At 43.5% G+C, this 20,218-nt stretch overlaps 1 protein-coding gene across 1 annotated transcript in view; it reads right to left on the bottom strand.

Moving 5' to 3' along the window:
• Positions 1-20,218, bottom strand: part of DNAH5 (dynein axonemal heavy chain 5) — a 378,136-nt gene that overhangs the window by 4,955 nt on the left and 352,963 nt on the right. The window contains exons 75-78 of the mRNA XM_075540865.1: positions 19,512-19,727; positions 14,052-14,264; positions 9,697-9,849; positions 8,918-9,149 (exon numbers count right to left, since the gene is read on the bottom strand). Coding sequence (XP_075396980.1) covers positions 8,918-9,149; positions 9,697-9,849; positions 14,052-14,264; positions 19,512-19,727 — 814 coding nt within the window. The remainder of the gene's footprint in view (positions 1-8,917; positions 9,150-9,696; positions 9,850-14,051; positions 14,265-19,511; positions 19,728-20,218) is intronic.

Below are 20,218 nucleotides of genomic sequence, written 5' to 3' on the forward strand. Positions count from 1 at the left end.
ACAACCCAAATGTTTCATCAGCTGAAGAATGGATAAACAAAACGTGGAATCGAACTCAGTCATAAAGAGAACTAAAGTTCTGATACATGTTCTCTGAAATTGGTCTAACAAGGACAACACAAATAGATATTGTATAATTACATTTATATAAAGTATCAAGAACAGGCAAATGTCTAGAGGCCTAAAGTGATTCCCCTGGGTGGGCAGGAAGATAAGGGGAAGGGTGATTCATTACTTGGGTGACAATCAGCTGCTATTAGGTGATAGAAATGGAAACATATCATAGTGGTGTAAAGGTGATGGGTGAATTGGTTATTCAATGATTGACACAATTATTGTTTGCTAAAAGTGATGAACATGACTTGTTGTTTGTCATCCAGTCAATCTTGAGTCATAGTGACCCTATGGACAGATAGCACTGCCCGCGGGGACAGGTGGAACTACCCGTAGGGTTTCAAAGACAGTAATCTTTCTGGAAGCAGCTCACCAGGCCTTTCTCCCACTGATCTCTTGATGGGCTCCAACCACTGACCTGTCGGTCACTTACCCATTGTGCCACTAGGGTTCCCCACACTATGTGTGCACACACACACTGCCACAGAGTCACAGTGACCCTACTGGACAGGGTAGAACTGCCCTTTTGCTTTTCTGAGACATCACCTCTTTCAGTAGTGGAAAGCTGACCTTTCTCCTAACACAATTAGTACCGAGGAGTGGTACCTCTGAAGGGGTGGCTCTACCCTGTGCTACAGGGTGGCTCAGAGTGAAAATTGACTCAATGGCAGGGAGGGAGTGAGCATGCATCACCAATTGGACCGCTGGACAAAAGGTCTAGGTTCAAGCCCACCAACAGCTCCACTGGAAAGAGAGGCAACCATGTGCTCCTGTAGATGTGGACAGACCTGGAAACTCTACAGAGGATCACTATGGGTCAGATTCCACTCCATGGCAGTGGATGGGACATATGAGCAGCCAGGAATGCAAGGTCCATCTCCCTCACATTCAATGTGAAGTTTATGTACACATCTCATCGTCCACATCTCAGGGAGAAGCAAATTATTCCTTTTTACATTCTAGATTATAAAGTGAAGCCATAAGCTGAGTACACACTCAACCTTAGACTCTCCGAACTGCCAATACATGTTTCTAAGCGATTGCCTCATAACTATCAAAATGAGTCACATTCAACGCCAGAGGAGTTCACCTAATTGATTTGACTTTGGTGAATTATGTGACCAAACACAGGCTTTGAATCACATAAAGGTAACTTACTAATGCTATCTCAGGATATCAAGAATAATGAATTTCCCCCCCAAGATTAACTTGCTCAATACTTTGGCTTTTTTCTAACAAATTACACAAAGAAAGCACTTTCCAGACTTAAAGTTTCATTGTCAGGACCAGCAAAAGCTTCAGCCTTGGGTGCCCGGTGGTTTTCACAGTTGCACTCCGATTTCCTTCTAATGGAAGGGGTTAATCATCGGAGCGTGGTAACACGGGGCCTAGATCTCAGTACAAAAAGAACTTTCCACGGCGGATATTCCTAGTGAAGGACAGCGCATTCGCTATCTCCTACAGTCCTGGGGTCCATTTCCCAATGTCTACCGACATGTGCGTTGTCACAACCGTGGCAGTGCTACGGTTTAGTGAGTGACGGGCAGGCAGGTGGCTGCACACCTTACCTGACACGGCCCGCGGAAGCAAAGAGCTAGGTGACACAATGGCAAGAGTGCCAAGACCGAAAAGCTCTGATTTTCCCAACAAAGCCACAGATACTGTAATTGATCCTGTGAAATGAGGAGCCAGGCTGTGAACAAACTGTCTTCCGAACCTGATGCTGAGTTTTCCTTCGTACAGTCTGGTTTCTCAGATTATCTGTGTACAGACTGAGTAAATCCAATGAAGGGATGCTGGCCTTTTCTGATTGTAAGCCCTGCAATATTGGCATAGGTTCTAACATCACAGCAAGACGCAAGCTACCACCCAAAAATATGCGTTGTCAATCCTGAAGGTTATGCCTATGGTTAGAACCCCAATAAGGAATGGGGTGCCTCTGTTTGGCTGATGAGACAGGATGAGGATAGGGTTTATCTTGAGTCAAGCTCTCATGTAATATAACTGGAACAGATTAAAGAAACAGATCAAATAAGATAGATGCCAACGCACACAGGGATGTCCAAGGAGCCACAGAGCAGAAGTTGAAGAGATCCGGACCTTCTGCCAAAGCCTACAGAGAGAAAGATGTTCTCCAAAGCAGCAGTCTAAATTTAGATTTGTAGCCTCCTGGGCCGTCAGAAATCTAATTTCTGTTTGTAAAAGACATCCACTTGTAATATTTCTGTTATGGCAGCACTAAGTCATGAAGGCAACTAGAAATAGTATGGTTGTTGTTGTTGTTAGGTGCCATTGAGTCAGTTCCAACCAATAGCAACTTTACGCACAAGAGGACAAAGCACTGCTTGGTCCTTTGCCATCCTCACAGTTCTTCCAAGCCTGAACCCACTGTTGCAGTCACTGTGTCAATCGATCTCTCTGGGAGCCTTCACCTTTTTCTCCGCCCTCTACTGCACCAAGCAGTGATGGTCTTGCCTGACAATATGTCCAAAGTACCAAACACACATACTAGAAATAACGGGTACATAAATGAAAAATTATGATCAAGAAAGCAAGAGATGGTGAATTTATGAACACAGTAAGTATTAATTATACTGATAAAGTAAATTTCTCAAAACCCAGGACTTGTAAACATGTAACAAATACTTAACTCATTGCTCCTCTTTGCTGCACAATTGGCAAACAATCATTTGATAAACCCTGAAGTAGGCCCCTGGAATCTTACATCTGAACCCACTCATTATAATAACTATACCTAGGAATGTATTCTACTAACTTGATTTTAATCTTGAAAGCAGAATGCAATTGGGAAAAATATTCTGTTACGTAAGTAGGTAAAAAAAAGTAACTGGAAATAAAAATATTACTGGAAATGCATGTCCAATTCAACTATTTTAATTGCTTTGGAGGGGAAAGGGCCCACGCCAAACACAGCATGGAACAAACCACTACACCTGGATTAGAAGCTACTGAAAATATAATTTCATAGTGAAAGTGCTGACGACACGAAACAGCAACATGCACAGATGATTCACAGCCACTCCCCCTGACTAGGCAGAGAGCTTGGAGGACGAAAATAAACATGCTGGATAGTTGGAACAAATCAGCCCACTGTAGTTAAAGCCGGAGGCTCCAGAAGGCGAAACAGAGAGAAGAGGTTGTATAAACTGGTGGGCTATACACTGTAAGACTCTAAAGGTTCTGATAGAATACCTTGTGGGGAATTTCATTTTTTTACTATATAACTTCCCCATCTAGCCTATATTTTTCATTTGAAAGTTAGTACATCATTTCCTCCTGCATTCCTTTTTCCAATTCCCAGTACAACCAGCTTACATAGAGATATTCTACATTAGCTTTAGATCGTGTTGTTTTTAAGCCCCTTTTGAAAGAATACTTGACTTGGAATTACTGGACAGTACACTTTCACAGCTACCACTCACTCATCTGTCTGTTTGTTGTGTGTGGTGGTTTGTGTGTTGCTGTGAAAATGGAAGCTAAGCCCCCGGTATTGCAGATAGCAGCCAGATCACCAAAGTGAAAAGGTTTCAGTGGGGTTTCCAGAGTAAGAACAGGCCATGAGGCAGGACTGAGCTGTCCACTTCCGAGGAATTCGCCACTGAAAATCTTAGCATGGTAGTGAAAGCTTGACTGGTACAATGCCGGGAGCTGAGTCTCTCAGGTGGGAAGGCACGCAAAATATGACCAGAGAAGAGTTGCCTCTTTAAAGTGGAGTTGGCTTTAGTGGTGTAAATGAACCCAAACTTTTAAGACCTTCATTTTCTGTGGAGGACTCAAAATGAGAAGAAACAGCTGACAAGATCTAATAATAATTAGCCAGCGGAATGATCCAAGTAGGAATCTAAGAAATGTGTGTGTCATTCAGAAATGGGACCTGGTTGCATAGTGATTACGCATTGGATTGCTAATTGCCAGGTCAACAGTTCGAAACCCCCAGCCACTTTGAGAAAGAATGATAAGGCTTTCTCCTCCCGTCAAATTACAGATATGTATAGGTGCAGTCCTATCCTGTCAAATAGGGTTGCTATGTGTCAGCATCCACTCGGTGGCAAGGGAGGGACTGGTATTAGCTATTTTTAATTATACTATAGTTCACTGTGCCAGGAATGACAATGTTAGAGAAATGACACCCTAAGCACCACCACAAAAAACACTGTAAGATCTATCATCAAGCACAATTCTATAAGTGAGAGGATAATGTCTTACATCTATAAGGAAGTCCGGTTAATAAAATGCTGCTTCAATTTTATACACCAATTACTAACATTAGTGATGAAGAAAGTGAAGAATTCTACCAACTTCTTGAGTCTGAAAGTGATCAAACAAGTAATCAGGATGCATTGATGATTACTGGTGATTGGCATGCAAAAGTGGGGAACCAAGAGGAAGGTTATGTATTTGAAAAGTATGGCCTTGGTGATCAAAATGAAGGACAAGGTCAAGGTTCAATCATTTCAAGAGGTAGTATGTGTTCAAGAACCAATGATCTTGAAGGAATAAATGCAAGCTGCAATGAAGGAATTACAGAAAGCAAATAGAATATCAATTAGAATGTAATTGGCTAAAACAAATAGAATATAGAAAATCATTGGTTGAAATGTTTTCACAAACTGAGGCAATAGTGGAAGACGAGAAATTTAAACAATAACTGCCTGGTCAATCCACTGGAAAAGGTCAATATTTATAACTATTCCAAGGAAAGAAGGTCCGAAACAATGGGGTAAACATTGAATAATATCATTAATATAACACAGAAGCAACATTTTGCTGAAGATGGGGAGTTGCCAAAAATTAAAGCCTGATTCAGAATACGTAGAAAAAGTTTTATCATTGCTCATGCCACGTGGATCTTAGCTGAAAGCACAGAATAGCCAGTATCGAAAGTGCCATGGTTCTATGTTCTAGGTGTAACACCGTAATGCAAATGTATGAATTCTTCTTTGATCTCATTTCATTGTCCAGCTCTCATGTGCGTACCTGTCCATTGTCTTCCTTTGGTCAGCAAGACCTTAGTCCTTAAGGTGACATCTTTGCCTTTGGCTCTTTAAAGTGGTCTTTTGCAGCAGATTGATCCAATGCATTTGATTTCTTGAATGCTATTTCCATGAGCCTTTGATTGTGGATCCAAGTGACATGAAATCCTTAACTATTTCAGATGAATAAAAATGTATATACCCAGGTTTGGAGTACGTGAATGGAAGAACACTCACTGTTAAAGAATTGCATTAAATAATTACAATCTGTGCAACACTTCATAAGATGAGGGAAATCTGGAGGACGTTGTGCTGAGTGGAGGTCGTCAATAACAAAAGGACAAATGTTTGTATGAAACCACTACTGTAAAAAGTGAAGAAAAGGTTTTCATGCTGAAAGGAATTCTTTGATGGTTACTAGGGACGCAAAGTGACTGGTAAGGAGGTAGCTGAGTGTGAACTTGGGTGCAGAGGAAGGCAACAATAAGAATGAGATTGATAAAAGAAAGGAGGGGGCTAGGGAAGATGCTGGGAAGTTTGCAAGTGTTAAAGGCAAGAAGAAGACAAAGACCAAGACGAGGATGAAGAAGAAGGAAACAAAAAAGAAGGTAGAGAAGGAAGGGAGGAAGGAAGGAAGGAAGGAAGGAAGGAAGGAAGGAAGGAAGGAAGGAAGGAAGGAAGGAACAAATCTATCTGGGAAGAACTAGTGTCTAAATGTGCTTTGGAAGGGAAGATGGCTAGACTGAATCTCACATACTTTGAACGTACTATCAAATGGCACCGTCCCTGGGAAAGGACATAAGGCATGGTAAAGTAGAAGGTCAGTCACAAAAATAAGATGTTCAATGCTCACTGAGGTTGGTTGACACAGTGGTTACAGTAATGGGCACAAACAGTCACAATTGGGAGATGCTACAGCACTGGGCAGAGTTCCATTGTTTTACAGAAGGTCCCTATGAGCAGTAACTGACTTCAGGGCACTCAACACTAACAACAATTATGCCTCCCCAAGCTGGACAAAGAAAAAGGAGGACCAAAGAATTGCTGCCTTTGAATTGTGACATTGAATCTACCAGGGAAGTCCCGGAGGATGAACAAATCCGTCGTGGAAGAACAGCCAAAATGCTCCTTCATGTCACATGATTTGGGCAAGTTACCAGAGGGAGCTTATACCTAGGGAAGAACGGCGTGCTTAGCAAAGCCAAGTGTTAACAAAAAAGAAGACTTTCAATGAAATGGATCCAAAAGCCTTGAAAGAGACTCAACTCTCTGCCTCTCGTCTCTCATTGCAAGGATTCCCACGACTGAGCTGCCTTCTGTTTCTCCTATCCCTCTGCTGATCACTGCCTTCGTTCTGCCTCACCTGCCTGCTTTACTGAAAGAGCTTCTTCAACATTTCCTCCTCAGTGAGGCTTTTCCTAAAATTATCGCTCCAAAATTATCATTCTCCCCAGCATACCATGGCTGTGCATTTCCTGAAATCAACATGCTCACTTATTATTTCCTGCTAGGCTAGCAGCCCCCCACCCTCAAAGAGTGAGCTCCTTTCAAATGAGATCCCCCCTTTGGTGTTCTTTTCTTTTAAAAAATAATTTTATTGGGGGGGCTCTTACATCTCTTATTACAAATCCATACATTTATCCAGTGTGTCAAGCACATTTGCACCTATGCCGCCATCATCATTTTCAAAGCATTCTCTTCCCACTTGAGTGTCTGATATCAGCTGCCCATTTCTTGCCCCTCACCCCCACCCTCCCTCCCTCATGAACCCTTGATAAGTTATAGATTATTATTTCCATATCTTACATCATCCTCCATCACCCATCACCACTTTTCTGTTATTTGTCCTCCTGGGAGGGGGTTCTAGATTGACCCTTGTGACTGATTCCCCGTGTCTCCCCCTACCATCCCTAATCCGCCTGGTATCTATACTCTTCTTGTTGGCCCTGCGGGGTTTATTTGTCCTGGATTCTCTGTGTTCGGGCTTTTAGCTGTAGCAGTGTGTGTGCTCTGGTCTGTAAGGTAGAGTTGAGGTCATGATAATGGGGTGAAGGAAGCACCAAAGAACTCGAGGAAAATTGTGCTTTCATTGGTGCTATGCTGCACCCTGGCTGGCTCATCTCTTCCCTGTGACCCTTCTGTGAGGGGCTGTCCAATTGTCTCCCTTTGGTTTTCCTTGTGAGCACTAGAGTGATGCTCGGTAGATGGTCCATGTCAGGTATGTGGTCACTAAATGATGAAGGAAACTACAGCTGTTTCCCTCTGCCAAGGAAGCTTTCCCTTGTGTATCTATCATGCCCATTCTTATATCAACTCTATTTTGATTATACATCTCCCTCACTGGACTGGGAGTCACTTGCGGACAAAATCTGGTGTGTAATCATTTTTGTATTTCTGGCATCTAAAGTTACAGTTGGTGTACATTCCAAAACACCATTCTCCATAGAAGCAGACTGCCTCCTCGTTCTACGGTGGAACGGGTGGTGGGTTAAAACCACAGACCTTTTGGTTAGTGGCCCAAATATGTAACCATGGGGTAAACAGATCCCTCTATTTCTGAGCACACTGAACTCACCCTCACTGTCATTGAGTGGATTCTGACTCACAGGGATCCTTTAGGACAGTGTCAAACTGTCCCAGTGGGTTTCTGAGGCTGTAAATCTTTCTCAAATGCTCACTGCCTTCAAGTCGATGTGGCCCCATAGTGGCCCCATAGGACAGAGTATAGCACGCCCTGTGTTTCTAAGACTGCATGAGAAAGAATAGGAATAGAAAGCCCCCCTTTTCTCCAGCAGAGCAGCCGGTAGTCTCAAACTGTTGACCTAGAAGTTAGCAGCCCAATTAGAGAGTACTATGCCACTCGGGCCCAGAGGGTATCTATATGCTCATTGGGAAAAGTACATAATCAGTTTATGAATCCCCTTTGCCGATGCGCATTTCCACGAGTCTTCCTTATCTCAGAGGTGTGGCGACAAGCAGTTGTCTTTTTAAGAGAGATTCCTTTGTTCCTTTATTTACTGAAACGGAGCCGTTGCAGTGCTGTGGATGGAAAGGTAGGGGGTTTGAAACCACCAGCTACTCTATGGAAAGGAGATGAGTCTGTCTGCACCCAGAAAGATTTATACTCTCGGGAACACTACTGGGTTTCTATAAGGTGGAATCAATTCAATCGCTGGTGGCTGGGTTGCTTAGTGAAAGCAGAATCTCTTGTACTTCAGTCATGAAATCAGATCTTGCTAAGGATCTACCCCGATGGCTACCTCTAGAATGTGTAGTCCTTCTTTGGAAACGCACAGGGAACTCCTTCCTACACAGGAAAACAGTTGTTACTGGGGATATGGTCCCTGATGAAACACAGCCACACGCCTCCAAGCCAACGATGGGAAATAGTTTAGGTATTTTCAGACTTATCAAATAGAGCTTTGACAACGTTGTTAAAGTAGAAATAACACGTATGCTTTGTAGAAGTGTTAACGTATCCATAGACAGATGAAGTCAGCATCTTGGCATTTGCTAAAGGATGGATTCGAACACTTTCAAATTCAATCTCAGTTTCACAACTTGGCTCAAACCTGGAAGCTGATGAAGTTGAAAACAACAGCGCACCTTCACATGAGCCTCATGGATTTCTGCCCAGAAATTCTTCTCTCCTGGGACTTTCTACTCCCATAAACATCTAAAGTTTGAGAAACCTACAGGGGCAATTCTACCCTGTCAGAAAGGGTCACTATCAGTTGGAATCAATTCGATGGCAGTTGAGTGTTTATAAGGTCATCCGATGAAATAATATCAACTACTAAGAAACTTACTGTTGTTTTCTGCAAAAATCCTTATTACAGGCATCAATTCAAAGAGCACTTTTGGCTTTGACTCGATGAGTTTCATGTTCCTTTTGTCCCAGCCAGCCCCTTCAAGGTATAAGCCGTAGACATAGACCCCCTCGGTCGGAGAAGCAGAGATGTCATCCTTCATCCACTTGGTGACCTCGTTGCTAAGCACTAAATTGTCCAGAGCCCAGCCTCTGTTGGCTCGAGTTATTTCCTATCGAGGCGAGAGCAAAAAGAAAGGATGAAGGGCGAAGTCCAGAGACTGTCTTATTGTGAGGACCATAGCGTTGACGAGCAGGTGGCCCCAGATGACCCCAAACCCAAAGAGTAAAGATTTCAAAACAGTACCCCATAAACAATATCCAGGTTTTAATGTAACCACTTGCATTTTAAAAAGAAACAGGACACACAGTCCAGTGAACCTGTGAAAGCCAGAACCTGCATAAGGCCCACTGACCAGTGAGGAGCAGGTCTTCCTAAGACAAGGATGTAGGACTGTGCCCTGTGCCAGGCAGAAAACTGGGAGACCTGGAAAAATGGAGGCTTCCAGCTTTCACAGCTGTCTTACAAATAAGACTGTGAGGTTCAAGCTGGCAGTCTGAGCACAAGTTGCTAGATTTACGTTCACGACAGCATAATTACTAGTGCCAAGAAATGACAGTCATTCTCTGTCTAATTATAAGTTTCAAGGCTATAATGAAAGGCAAAAACCTTAGTGAATAAAGTGATAATAACCAATGGGTGCAAATCAGAACAATTACCTGGCGCATTGCAGTTAGAAATCCTTGGGGGTTAAAAAAGCCCGTCATCCAGAAGCAGTGGGGTCTGCCGCTGAAAACCCAGCTTGTGAACTGGGAGTTCCTTTCCAGGAGTTCCGTGAACCAGAAACCCAGAGTACTTGAAACCCACGAGGCCTGAAAGGCATTCAACAAAAGGACTGGTTACTGTAGATTCAATCCCGCTGCCCAACTGACTGTAGCATAGTTCCCCGCACTTATTTGGATTACTGCCCCCTTTTCAGGAAAAAAAATTATATATATATGTATTACTTGCCACCCCAGGCAATTAAAAATGTGTGTGCTATAACCCATAATCCAAATAAAATGGAGGCATCTGCTTCTGAAGCTGTCCTGGTTTCCCAACCCCCCAGGTGGGGCGATGGCACCCACTTTGGGAAATGCTGGGCTATATGCATAGAAAACTGATGGGAAAGCCAGGTTACAGTTGGAATGTTAACGCCTCGAAGGCATGAGTTCTCCTGGTGCGGTGCCATTGATGGTTTTCGAATTGTTCTTCCTCCTTAATCATCTTAATGCTATGCAAATAAGCTCCACTCACAGCTTATCAACACATGAACAAACCAGATCCATGGCCATGGAGTTGATCTCAACTCACGGCTACCCATGCATGACTGAGGACAACAGCTCAAGTGGGGTTTGGGGTTTTAACTTTTCAGAAGCGGATCACCAGGTCTTCCTTCCGCAGCACAGCTGAGTGGGTTCAAACCACCCATGGTTATCTTAGTCAAGAACAACTCCTGTGTGATAGCCAGTGGCCTATCGCATAAGCACCTGGTCAGTATGAAGATCAGTATGCTACTCAGGCATGTACACCCAGAGGTACAAACTTGGTAACCAGTGGGAGGCTGCCAGTGGATCATTGTGTGGCCCGTACAGTCAGGGTTGCTATGAGGCAGAACTGACAGCTCCTAACAACCATGCAGTGCTATAGGTCTGATCCATAGGATAATCTTTCACAAACAAATGTAAACATCATTGCTTGGGTATTTATGGAAGTTCAGCCCCAAAGGCTCACTGCTCCGAAGTCTATTCTAACTCGCCAGGACACTGTGGGACAGAACAGCACCTCTCCGTAGGGTTTCTAAGATGCTGAGTCTTTACAAAAGCAGACCACTCCCCCTTTCTCCTGAGGAGTGCCTTGTGGATTTGAACTTCCAGGCTTGCCTTGAGCAACCCAGTGCTTCACCCACTGTGACTACTAGGTCTCCTTTAAATGCAACAGGTTTCTGCTATTTCTCCTCTGCCAGAGACTCATGGTCTCATCAGGATAAATCATCATCACTGTAAAACATAATGCTGCAGAAGGATGGAGCTTTCTACTGCTGTGAAGAGTTACAGTCTCAGAAATTCACTAGCCGCCAGCTTCGACTACACGGCAGTGAGATGAGTACGTAAGGACACAAAAACAAAAAGCAACTCACTGCCCTCGAGTTGATGCCCAATTATAATAATGGTCCTACAGGACAGGCTAGAACTGTCCCTGCGAGTTTCAGAGAGTATCACTCTTTCAAGAGTAGAAAGCTCCATCTTTCTCCCTCAGAAGAGCCGTGGTTTTCAACTGCTCACCGTGTGGTGAACCCCCCAATGAGTACGCATTATGCGGCCAGGGCTCCTGGGAAAGTGGGTAGTAAACAGAGCATTAGGAGTCCTGTCGGGTAAGCACTGGACTGTTAACCACAAGGTTGGTGGTTCAAAACCACCAGACTCTATTCTGGAGAGAGATAAGGATCTCTGCTGCAGTAAAAAGGTAAACCCTTGGAAAAGTGGGATTCGACGTGAGGGCAGTGGGTTTAGATCAGGTGTTCGGTGCAGAGTAAATCATAGACACTGCCTCCACCTATCATTTTGATGAGGTCAACGAGGTTATTTTCTGGAGAGTTTGCCCTGTAGGCTGTGCTTTTATTTCCTCTACTGGAAAAAAATATGGAAATTGAAGTCTCTTAAAAATGAAAAAAATACTACTACCATCAAGTCAATTCCAACTCAGAATGACCTACCATGAAGTGTCTAAGGCAGCAATTTTGTTTTAATTTTTCTCTTTTTTTATCATTTTATTGGCGGCTTGAACTCTTATCACAATCCATACATCCATCCGTCATGTCAAACACATTTGTACATTTGTTGCCATCATCACTTTCAAAACTTTCTCTTTCTACTTGAGTCCTAGGTATCAGCTCCTCATTTTCCCCTCCCTTCCCCACTCTCCCTCCCTCATAAACCCTTGATAATTTATAAATTATTATTACTTTTTCATGTCTTACACTGACCGAAGTCACCCGTCTGTTATCCATCCTCCTGGGAGGGGGTGATATGTTGAACTCTGTGGTCAGTTCCCCCTCTCTGCCCACACCTTACTCTTACCCTCCTAGCATCACCACTTTCAGTATCTGTCCTGAGGTGGTTTATCTGTCCTGGATTCCTGGTGTATCCAGCTCTTATCTGTACCCATGTAAATGCTCTGTCTAGCTACATTTGTAAGGTAGAATCGGGGTCATGACAGTGGGGAGGAGGAAGCATTAAAGAGCTAGAGGAAAGTTGTATGTTTCCACGGTGCTAGACTGCACCCTGAATGGCACGTCTCTTCCTTGTAGCCCTTCTGTAAGGGATGTCCAATGGTCTACAGATGGGCTTTGGGTCTCCACTCTACATTCCCCCTCATTCATAATGATATGATGTTTTGTCCTGGGTCTTTGATATCTGATACCTGACCCCTTTAACACCTAACTCGTGATTGCACAGGCTGGTGTGCTTCTTCCATGTGGCTTTGTTGCTTCTCAGCTAGATGGCCCCTTGTTTATCTTCAAGCCTTTAAGATCCCAGACACTATATCTTTTGATAGCTGGTCACCATCAGCTTTCTTCAACACATTTGCTTATTCACCCATTTTGTCTTTGCCAATCATGTCGGGAAGGTGAGCATCACAGAATGCCAGGTTATTAGAACAAGGTGTTCTTGTGCTGAGGGAGTGCTTGGGTAGAGGTCCAATGTCTGTCTGCTACCTTAATTCTTAACATAGAAATATATGTATATAGATCTGTCTCCCTATCGTTATATATATGTACATGCCCATATTTAGACTTCTATAAATGCCCATTTGCCTCCTCATTCTTTCCTCGTTTACTTTCCTCTTGTCCCACTATCATGTTTGACCTTATTCAGGTTTCAGTACTTCCTCTTGGTTATGTTGTCCTTGATCAAGCCCTACCAGACATCCTATACCCTCCTTGCCATTGATTTTAGATCACTTGTTGTTCCTTTGTCCTGGGTTTGTTAACACCCACTTCCTTTCCCCTGCCTCCCCCTTTCCCCGTGTCCCCCAGAACCAGCGGCCCAATTGTTTTCTCCTTGGGATTGTTTATCCCACCTATCTTATCTAGATAGACATGCAGAAATAATAATAAGCACACACACAAAAAAGGCAGAGCAAAACAAAACAACAACACAAAAGATGACAAAAAAGAGAAAAGCCTATAAATAGTTTAAGGTCTGTTTGTTGACGGAGTGTTTTCCCATTGAGTCTGATGGGGTGCCATGCCCTGGACCCAAAGTCTATTTTTGGTATTCCCTGAGGACTTCATTGCTTTGCTCCCCTTGCAGCTCTGTTACACACTCTTAGCATTTCACCCCAGAGTGGTGGGGTCAGACTGGGCACAATTCCAGCCCTGTGAGGCTGTAAATAGTCTCATCTTTCTCTCACAAAACAGTTGGTGGGTTAGAGCCCTGACATTGTTGTTAGAAGTTCAATGTTGACTGGACAGCACCATCTTTAAGTCCACAAATTAACTGCTTTCTCCCTGAATCCTCTTCTGGAACTTCCGTTCTTACAATCATCATGTATTTGTCATCGTTTCTCTGAGCACCTGCCCTGACCAGCATCTGCTGTCATCTTTAAAACTGTATTATAATTGCAATATTTTATGTATGGATGAATGTAGTAGCCACAAGATTGTCAGTTCAAACCCACCTTGCAGTACCGTAGAACATATGGTTACTGACCAGCTTGTGTTAAGATTCATTGAGGAAACTCATCATGCTTTGTAAAATAGAGAGGCAGCATAAAAGAGGACGGCCCTCAACGGGAGGGATGGACACAGGGGCTGCCATCGTGGGCCCGGGCATGGGGACAATGGTGAGGATGGTGCAGGACAAGCAGTGCTTCAATTCACTGTGCATTGGGTTGCTATGGGTCAGAACCTACTTGAAGGCACCAAAGAACAGAACAACATGGTCTACTTCATAACACATGCAAAATCCAACCATTCACAGCAATAAAACTACTGTGCAGATGAGCAGATTAGGAGCAGGCTGGTACATACTCTTTTCCACCGAGTAGGAATTCTGGCATCAAACATACAATCCAAAGCGTCTCGTAGATTCTCACTCATGATGATGGCGCCATCAATCGCCAGTTTGAGCTCCGACAGGGTGGTCCGGACGAGGCTGAGCACCCTCTGCATCCTGTCTATCTCCTGTCTGAGGAAAATGTTCATGGGCTGGAACGGCCCCATCTTCTGCAGCCTCTCCTTCACCTGCCGTGAGAACGTTCAGAACACAATCAGTAGGCAGCGACTGCAGAGGTCATAGAACTGCACCCTGGGGCTTCCGGAAAGGCTCCGAGTTTTACAATTTCATAAACGATAAGCTTTCTCTTTTTTTACTGCCAGAAAAAAAGTACGTGAAACGGAATGTCTGTTACTTGATTAATCTGATTTTGTTCCTTCCCAGTGGATAATAATAGGTAATCATTCACTCACAGAAAATGACAAAACATGGCTACCGCCACACAGGCTTCTACATTAGCCGCTGCGGTTATGAGGAAACCACCGTGTACCGCCCACCTGCCCACAGCCAGACCCACTTAAGGACGCATGCCAGCAAGTGTGTGCACAGCACAGCTATTTTGCTGACTGCCTCAGAGAACTGGAACTTCTGTTTTAAAGGCTTTTCTGTTTTTGTTTTTTCCAATAAGAGCTGGCATCCATCTGTCCATCCACCCATTTATTAATTTTCATCCTACTAGGTATTTTAATAGGTCCATTGTGATATTCTTCACCTATCACCCAATTTAATCATTCGATCATATGAAGAAGATTTGTACTATCCTCACCACAATCAATTTCAGAACACTTTCTTTTCACACCCATTGTTGTTGTTAGCTCCCCCTCCCACTGCCGCCATCCTCTCTTGCACGGCCCTATACAGTGACAGTCTCTATAGATCTGCTGCTCTGGACTTTATATTCAGAAAACCATACAAAACAAAAACATCATCAGGCAAAACCAACAAAGCCAATAAACAAGCAAAAAAACTAAAACAGAAAATCTCAAAGAGAGAGCCGACTTTTCCTTGGCTGGGTGGCTTCACCCTAAGATTACATTAGTTGCATCAAGTTGATTCCAACTCCTGGGGTTCCCATGTGTGACAAAGTAAAACTGTTTGTTAAAAGTGATCACCAGGCCTTTATCAGAGTCTCCTCTGTGTGGGCTCAAAACTTTAACATTTTGGTGTTTTTTTTGTAATATCATTTTATGATACAGAGGGACCGACTTTATATAATGTTTCTTTTTATATATTGATTTGAAAAGATGTACACAGTAACTTGTTGAGTTGAAGAAGCAGGTTATGAAGCACAACACCTGGAGTATTTATACTTGCAGAAGCATCTCGAAAGACATAAAATGAAATCCTTATGAATGGTTATTTTTGAGGAGTAGGATGAAGGCCTGTAGATCATGTTATTTTAAAATAAATATGTCTCCATTTTCAGAAAAAAATACAACAGTACAAATATTGAAGGAATATCTCATGACCCTGAATAATACGATGATTTTTAAATAAAAATAAACAGATTTCTAAACTATATAGACAGTATGATTCTGACTCTCTATGTTGATTCATAATAGAAAAGGTATGAAAAGTTAGACACCAAAATGTTACCAATATTATTTTTATAAACAGTTTTATTGGGACATCATCTAAGTATCATACAATTCAATTGTTCAATCATATCTACCTTGTCTGTCAGGGCCTACATGTGGTAACCATCTGCCCCACTCAGGGAGCAGCAGCTCTGAAAAACACAGCGGAAGGGTGTAGACTTTCCTAAACACCATTGTTTAACACTTTTTAGCTTAGTTTGGGTGAAAGTTTAAATAACAAATTGGGGGAGAAGGAGGCAGGGGAAGAGAGTGGTGAGCAAATAACATAATGGACAAGGGAACAACTAAGGATCTAAAATTGACAGTAAGTGGGGTACAGAGTTCCTAGTAGTATTGGAGCAACAGTAATATAGTCAAGAGGAATTACTTAAAGACCAATGAAGGGTTAGTGGTTCAGTGAGACAGAGGCAGGTAAAAGGAAAAAGAGGAAAGAATCAGGAAGCAAAACTATGTATAGAGGTATAAACATAGATGTGTACATATGTAAATATATTAATACATAAAAATAGGGGTATTGGCCTATGTACATATATTTATATGGCAATGCATTGAGGTAGTAGATGCACTCTGCAGGGCCTCTACGTAAGTAGTCCCTCAACACAAGAACACTTTGTTCTAAAAATGTGGCACTGGGTGATGCCCACCTCCATGACACAATCACTGAGGACAAATGGGTACATAAGCAAATGTCGTGAAGAAAGCAGATGGTGACTGGCTATTAAAAGATATAGCGTTTGAGGTCTTAAAAGCTTGACATAAACAAGCAGCTATCTAGCAGGAAACCAATAAAGCCTATATGGAAGAAGCACACCAGCCTGTGTGATCATGAGGGCTTGATGGGAACAGGCATCAGAAGTTCAATATTACACAATATCAAGGTAAAGGAGAGGAGTAAAACTAGAGACCCAGAGCCCACCCATGGATAATTGGACATTCCCACACAGAGGTGCCCCACAGAAGAGAAGGTACATGCAGGGGACAGTTTAGCAAGGATGAAATACACAATGCTCCTCTAGTTCTTTAATACTTCCTCCCCCCACTGTTATAATTTCGGTCCTACCTCAAAAACCCTGCTAGACTGGTGGACATACACTGGTACAGATGAGAGCTTTCAATATACAGAATTCAGGATAGACAAACCCCTCAGACACAGTAATGGGAGTAAGGACTCCAGGAGGGTAGGGAATGGAAAGGGAGAGGAAGGTGGGGGGGGGGATGCATAGTAATGAGGGTGGAATAAGCCCCCTCACAGGGGATGAATACCAGGATAGTAGAGGAGGTATAGAATGGACAGTGTAAGATATGTATAAATCATAATAACAATACATAATATATAAAAGGTTTGCAGAGGTAGTAGGGTGAGGGAGGGAGGGAATAAAGAGGAGCTAATATCAAAGGGCTCAAGAAGACAGATAATGTTTTGAAATTGTCGATGTCAACATTTGTACATGTTCCCTGGATAAAATGGCTGCATGGATTGTTATACTATATGTAAGAGCCCCCCGTAAAATGATTTACTAATTTTAAAAGTAACAAAATAAAGAGCAAATTGGCTTTCCATTCAACAGTTTATAGGTAATTTGGGCCGTGATATTAATTGCAGTCCCCACAATGTTTCAGTACTCTTCCTTCTTCCTCCCTGAGCTCCCCGTTTCATCCAGCCTCTGCCCCCGCCTTCTGCACGCTCTGTTTTGAGCTAATGCTTCCGCTTTGGTCTTGCGGGGCTTGAAATCCTCAGGAATGAGTTCTTCATGGGTATCACGTGTCCCTTCGCAGTCCTGTCTACTGTTTGGCTGAAACTTGATCCAAGGGGGTGAGTTCAATTCCAGGCTTGAAATATGCCAAAGGGCTCCACTTTTATTTATGTAATCATTGTGAAATATCTAAACATTTCAAAGGAACTCTAGTGAAGCTGTGAGTTAGTTTGCTAACCTTAAGGTCGGTGGTTCAAACCCACCAGCCGCTCCATGGGAGAAAGGGGAGACTGCCTGCTGCTCACATAGAGATGAAAAGTCTTAGAAACCTTCTACAGGGTGTGATGGGTTAACAATGACTTAAGAGCAGTGGATTCTGACGGCTTCATAGATGTCTCATCCACCCTCGGGCATCAACGATCTCTTTGCCACTATGATAAGGAAGTATTATTACGTATTGCCAGCATTATAACGAAGGCTGTTTATGAAAACGGCCGCTGTTGTTGGGGAACGTCCAGTCGGTGCCTGCTCACATTGACCCGGTGAGACGGAGTAGAATTGCTTAAACATCATGATGGAAGCAGTTGGTTGGGTCCTTTGCCTCCAAGGAGAGGTTAGGTGGACCTCTGGGTTAGCAGTCCAGCACTTAACCAGTGAGCCACCAGGGCTCCTTAGGAAAGCAATTGTGTTGTTTCCAAGTAAGGGTGCCTGCTTCCTTCCGGGGAAAATGATTCTCCAGAGTACAGGTCCTTGAGTTCACTGTGGCATTAGCAACCGAAGGGCCTGCGCAGCGAAAGTCGGTAAGAAGCTAAAGGGACAAAAAGATATGTGCTCCAATGACAAAAGTGTCATGCGGCTAATTCCGGCCATCCGTTAGGATGACGTGGAAAGGAAGCCACTTACTGTGAATTTTAGAAAAGCCATAAAAAAAAAAAGTTGAGTTGCTATTAGGATAAGTCTTTTCATAATAGCTATCAAACTATCTACAATATCCAACTTTCATAATCATAAATTTTGCTTAGAAGTCACTTGCCTCCTTTTTAATAAAAATTGATTTTGAAAACGAGTGAGATGAAGAAGCCGCGAACTGTGAAGCAGATGGAAAGATGGAAATGCCAGCTGCCTGGAAGAGGAGAGCCTCCATTTCAAGGAGTGCCTTCAACAAAACAACGTTTCCTGTTTGGAATGACCTGGCTGCTTCCCTCTAAGAACAGAGCGCTTTCTTTCCAACAAAAGGCCAAGGGAAGAAGCTTTGGAGAGGGCCCTGGAAAAGCAAACGTCAGCCACCCATGGGCGGGGGCCCTGGGACACACAGGTGAAGTACGAGAGTGCTAACCTGAGGCTTTGGTAGTTCAAGCCTACTTGCGACTTGAACTCACCAGCTGCTCCACAGGAGAGAATGAGGCAGACTATGCAATTGTACAGACTTACAGCCACGGAGTGGGTTGGGGGGGGGGAGGGCGTGGGGATCAAACTCACTGCCATCAAGCCGATTCTTCCCCAATGGGTTTCCAAGGCTGCAACTTTAAGGGAGCAGTCAGCCTCGTTTTGCTTCTATGGAGTGGCTGGTGGTTTCTAACTGCTGACCTTGTGGTTAACAGCAAAATGCATAACCATTATGCCACCAGAACTCCCTTTCAGAAACCCTAGGGATCAGTGTTACTCTGATAGGGTCACTGGGCAGCCTGGTGTGAGGCAGGTTACATACTGGTACTGCTAGCTGCAAGATCAACAGTTCAAACCCACCCCCTGCTCCGCAGGAGAAAGACCATTGCCTGCTCCCGTAAAGATCGACAACTCCTGATTGCAATGAGTCAGAATTGACTCAATGGCAGTGGGTTTGGTTTTGAGTTTAGAGAATCACTTTGAGTTGACGCAAGAGCAGTGAGTTAGTCAGTGCATGCTTTTCGTTTAAAAATATTAGAATTCTCATCTGCTTTCTTTATTTATATTTCAGAACCACTACCTTCACAGATTCAGAAATGTATCAAGAAATGATACCATTTCATTAATTTTCTAAAAATCAGAAAAAGGGGATTATATTTTTCTCTGATTCTTTCTTCCTGACTCCCCCAGTCAAGCAAACACACACACACACACACACACACAGAGCTGACATTTGGTCAGAATCTAATCAACTCACTTCAAAGGGGCTGTAGTCCGGGGGCAGCTTTCCCAGCATATCATCAGCCAGCCGGGCCACCACCGCCTCTCGGGTCTCATTCCCTCCACTGGAGCTGTCCTTGGGTTGGATGCCCAGAATGGTGTCGAGCACATCCTTGGCCAGCTTGCTCTGGTAGGTGATGTCCGCATTGGGGTGCAGCCCGAACACCTCAGGGCTGTCATAGGCAGGCAAAGTCTGTCAGTCAACAAGTACTCCAGGTAAGCAGAGATGGCAGACATAAGCACGGTCAAGCAATAAAATCTTAAATCAAAAACCAAGCCCACCACTGCCAAGTCGGCTCCAACCCCTAGCCACTCCGAGAACAGAGGGGAACTACCATCAACGGGCTTCCAAGGTTGTAAAACTTTACAGAAGCCCACGGCTGCCCTGTTTTTCTCTCATAGAACTGCTGTTGGGTTTGAACCCCTAACCTCTTTGTTAGCAGCTGGGCACTCTAACCACTGTGCAACCAGAGTTCCTCTGAAACAGTCATAAAGTAAAAATGCTTTTATTAGAATAAGCAGTTACACAAAATGGCCTTTTTTATGTCACAGTGTAGACATCAATAACTTCACCAGAGAAGATTCAGCTGTTGCCTTAAAAAATACAGTAAGCTTTGAAAGTCATAACCCAGACACACAATTCTCTAAGACGAATGGCTAAAATCCTGAATCAAAGGCATGCCC

This window comes from Tenrec ecaudatus, chromosome 2 (assembly GCF_050624435.1).
Source record: "Tenrec ecaudatus isolate mTenEca1 chromosome 2, mTenEca1.hap1, whole genome shotgun sequence".
Taxonomy (NCBI): Eukaryota; Metazoa; Chordata; class Mammalia; order Afrosoricida; family Tenrecidae; genus Tenrec; species Tenrec ecaudatus.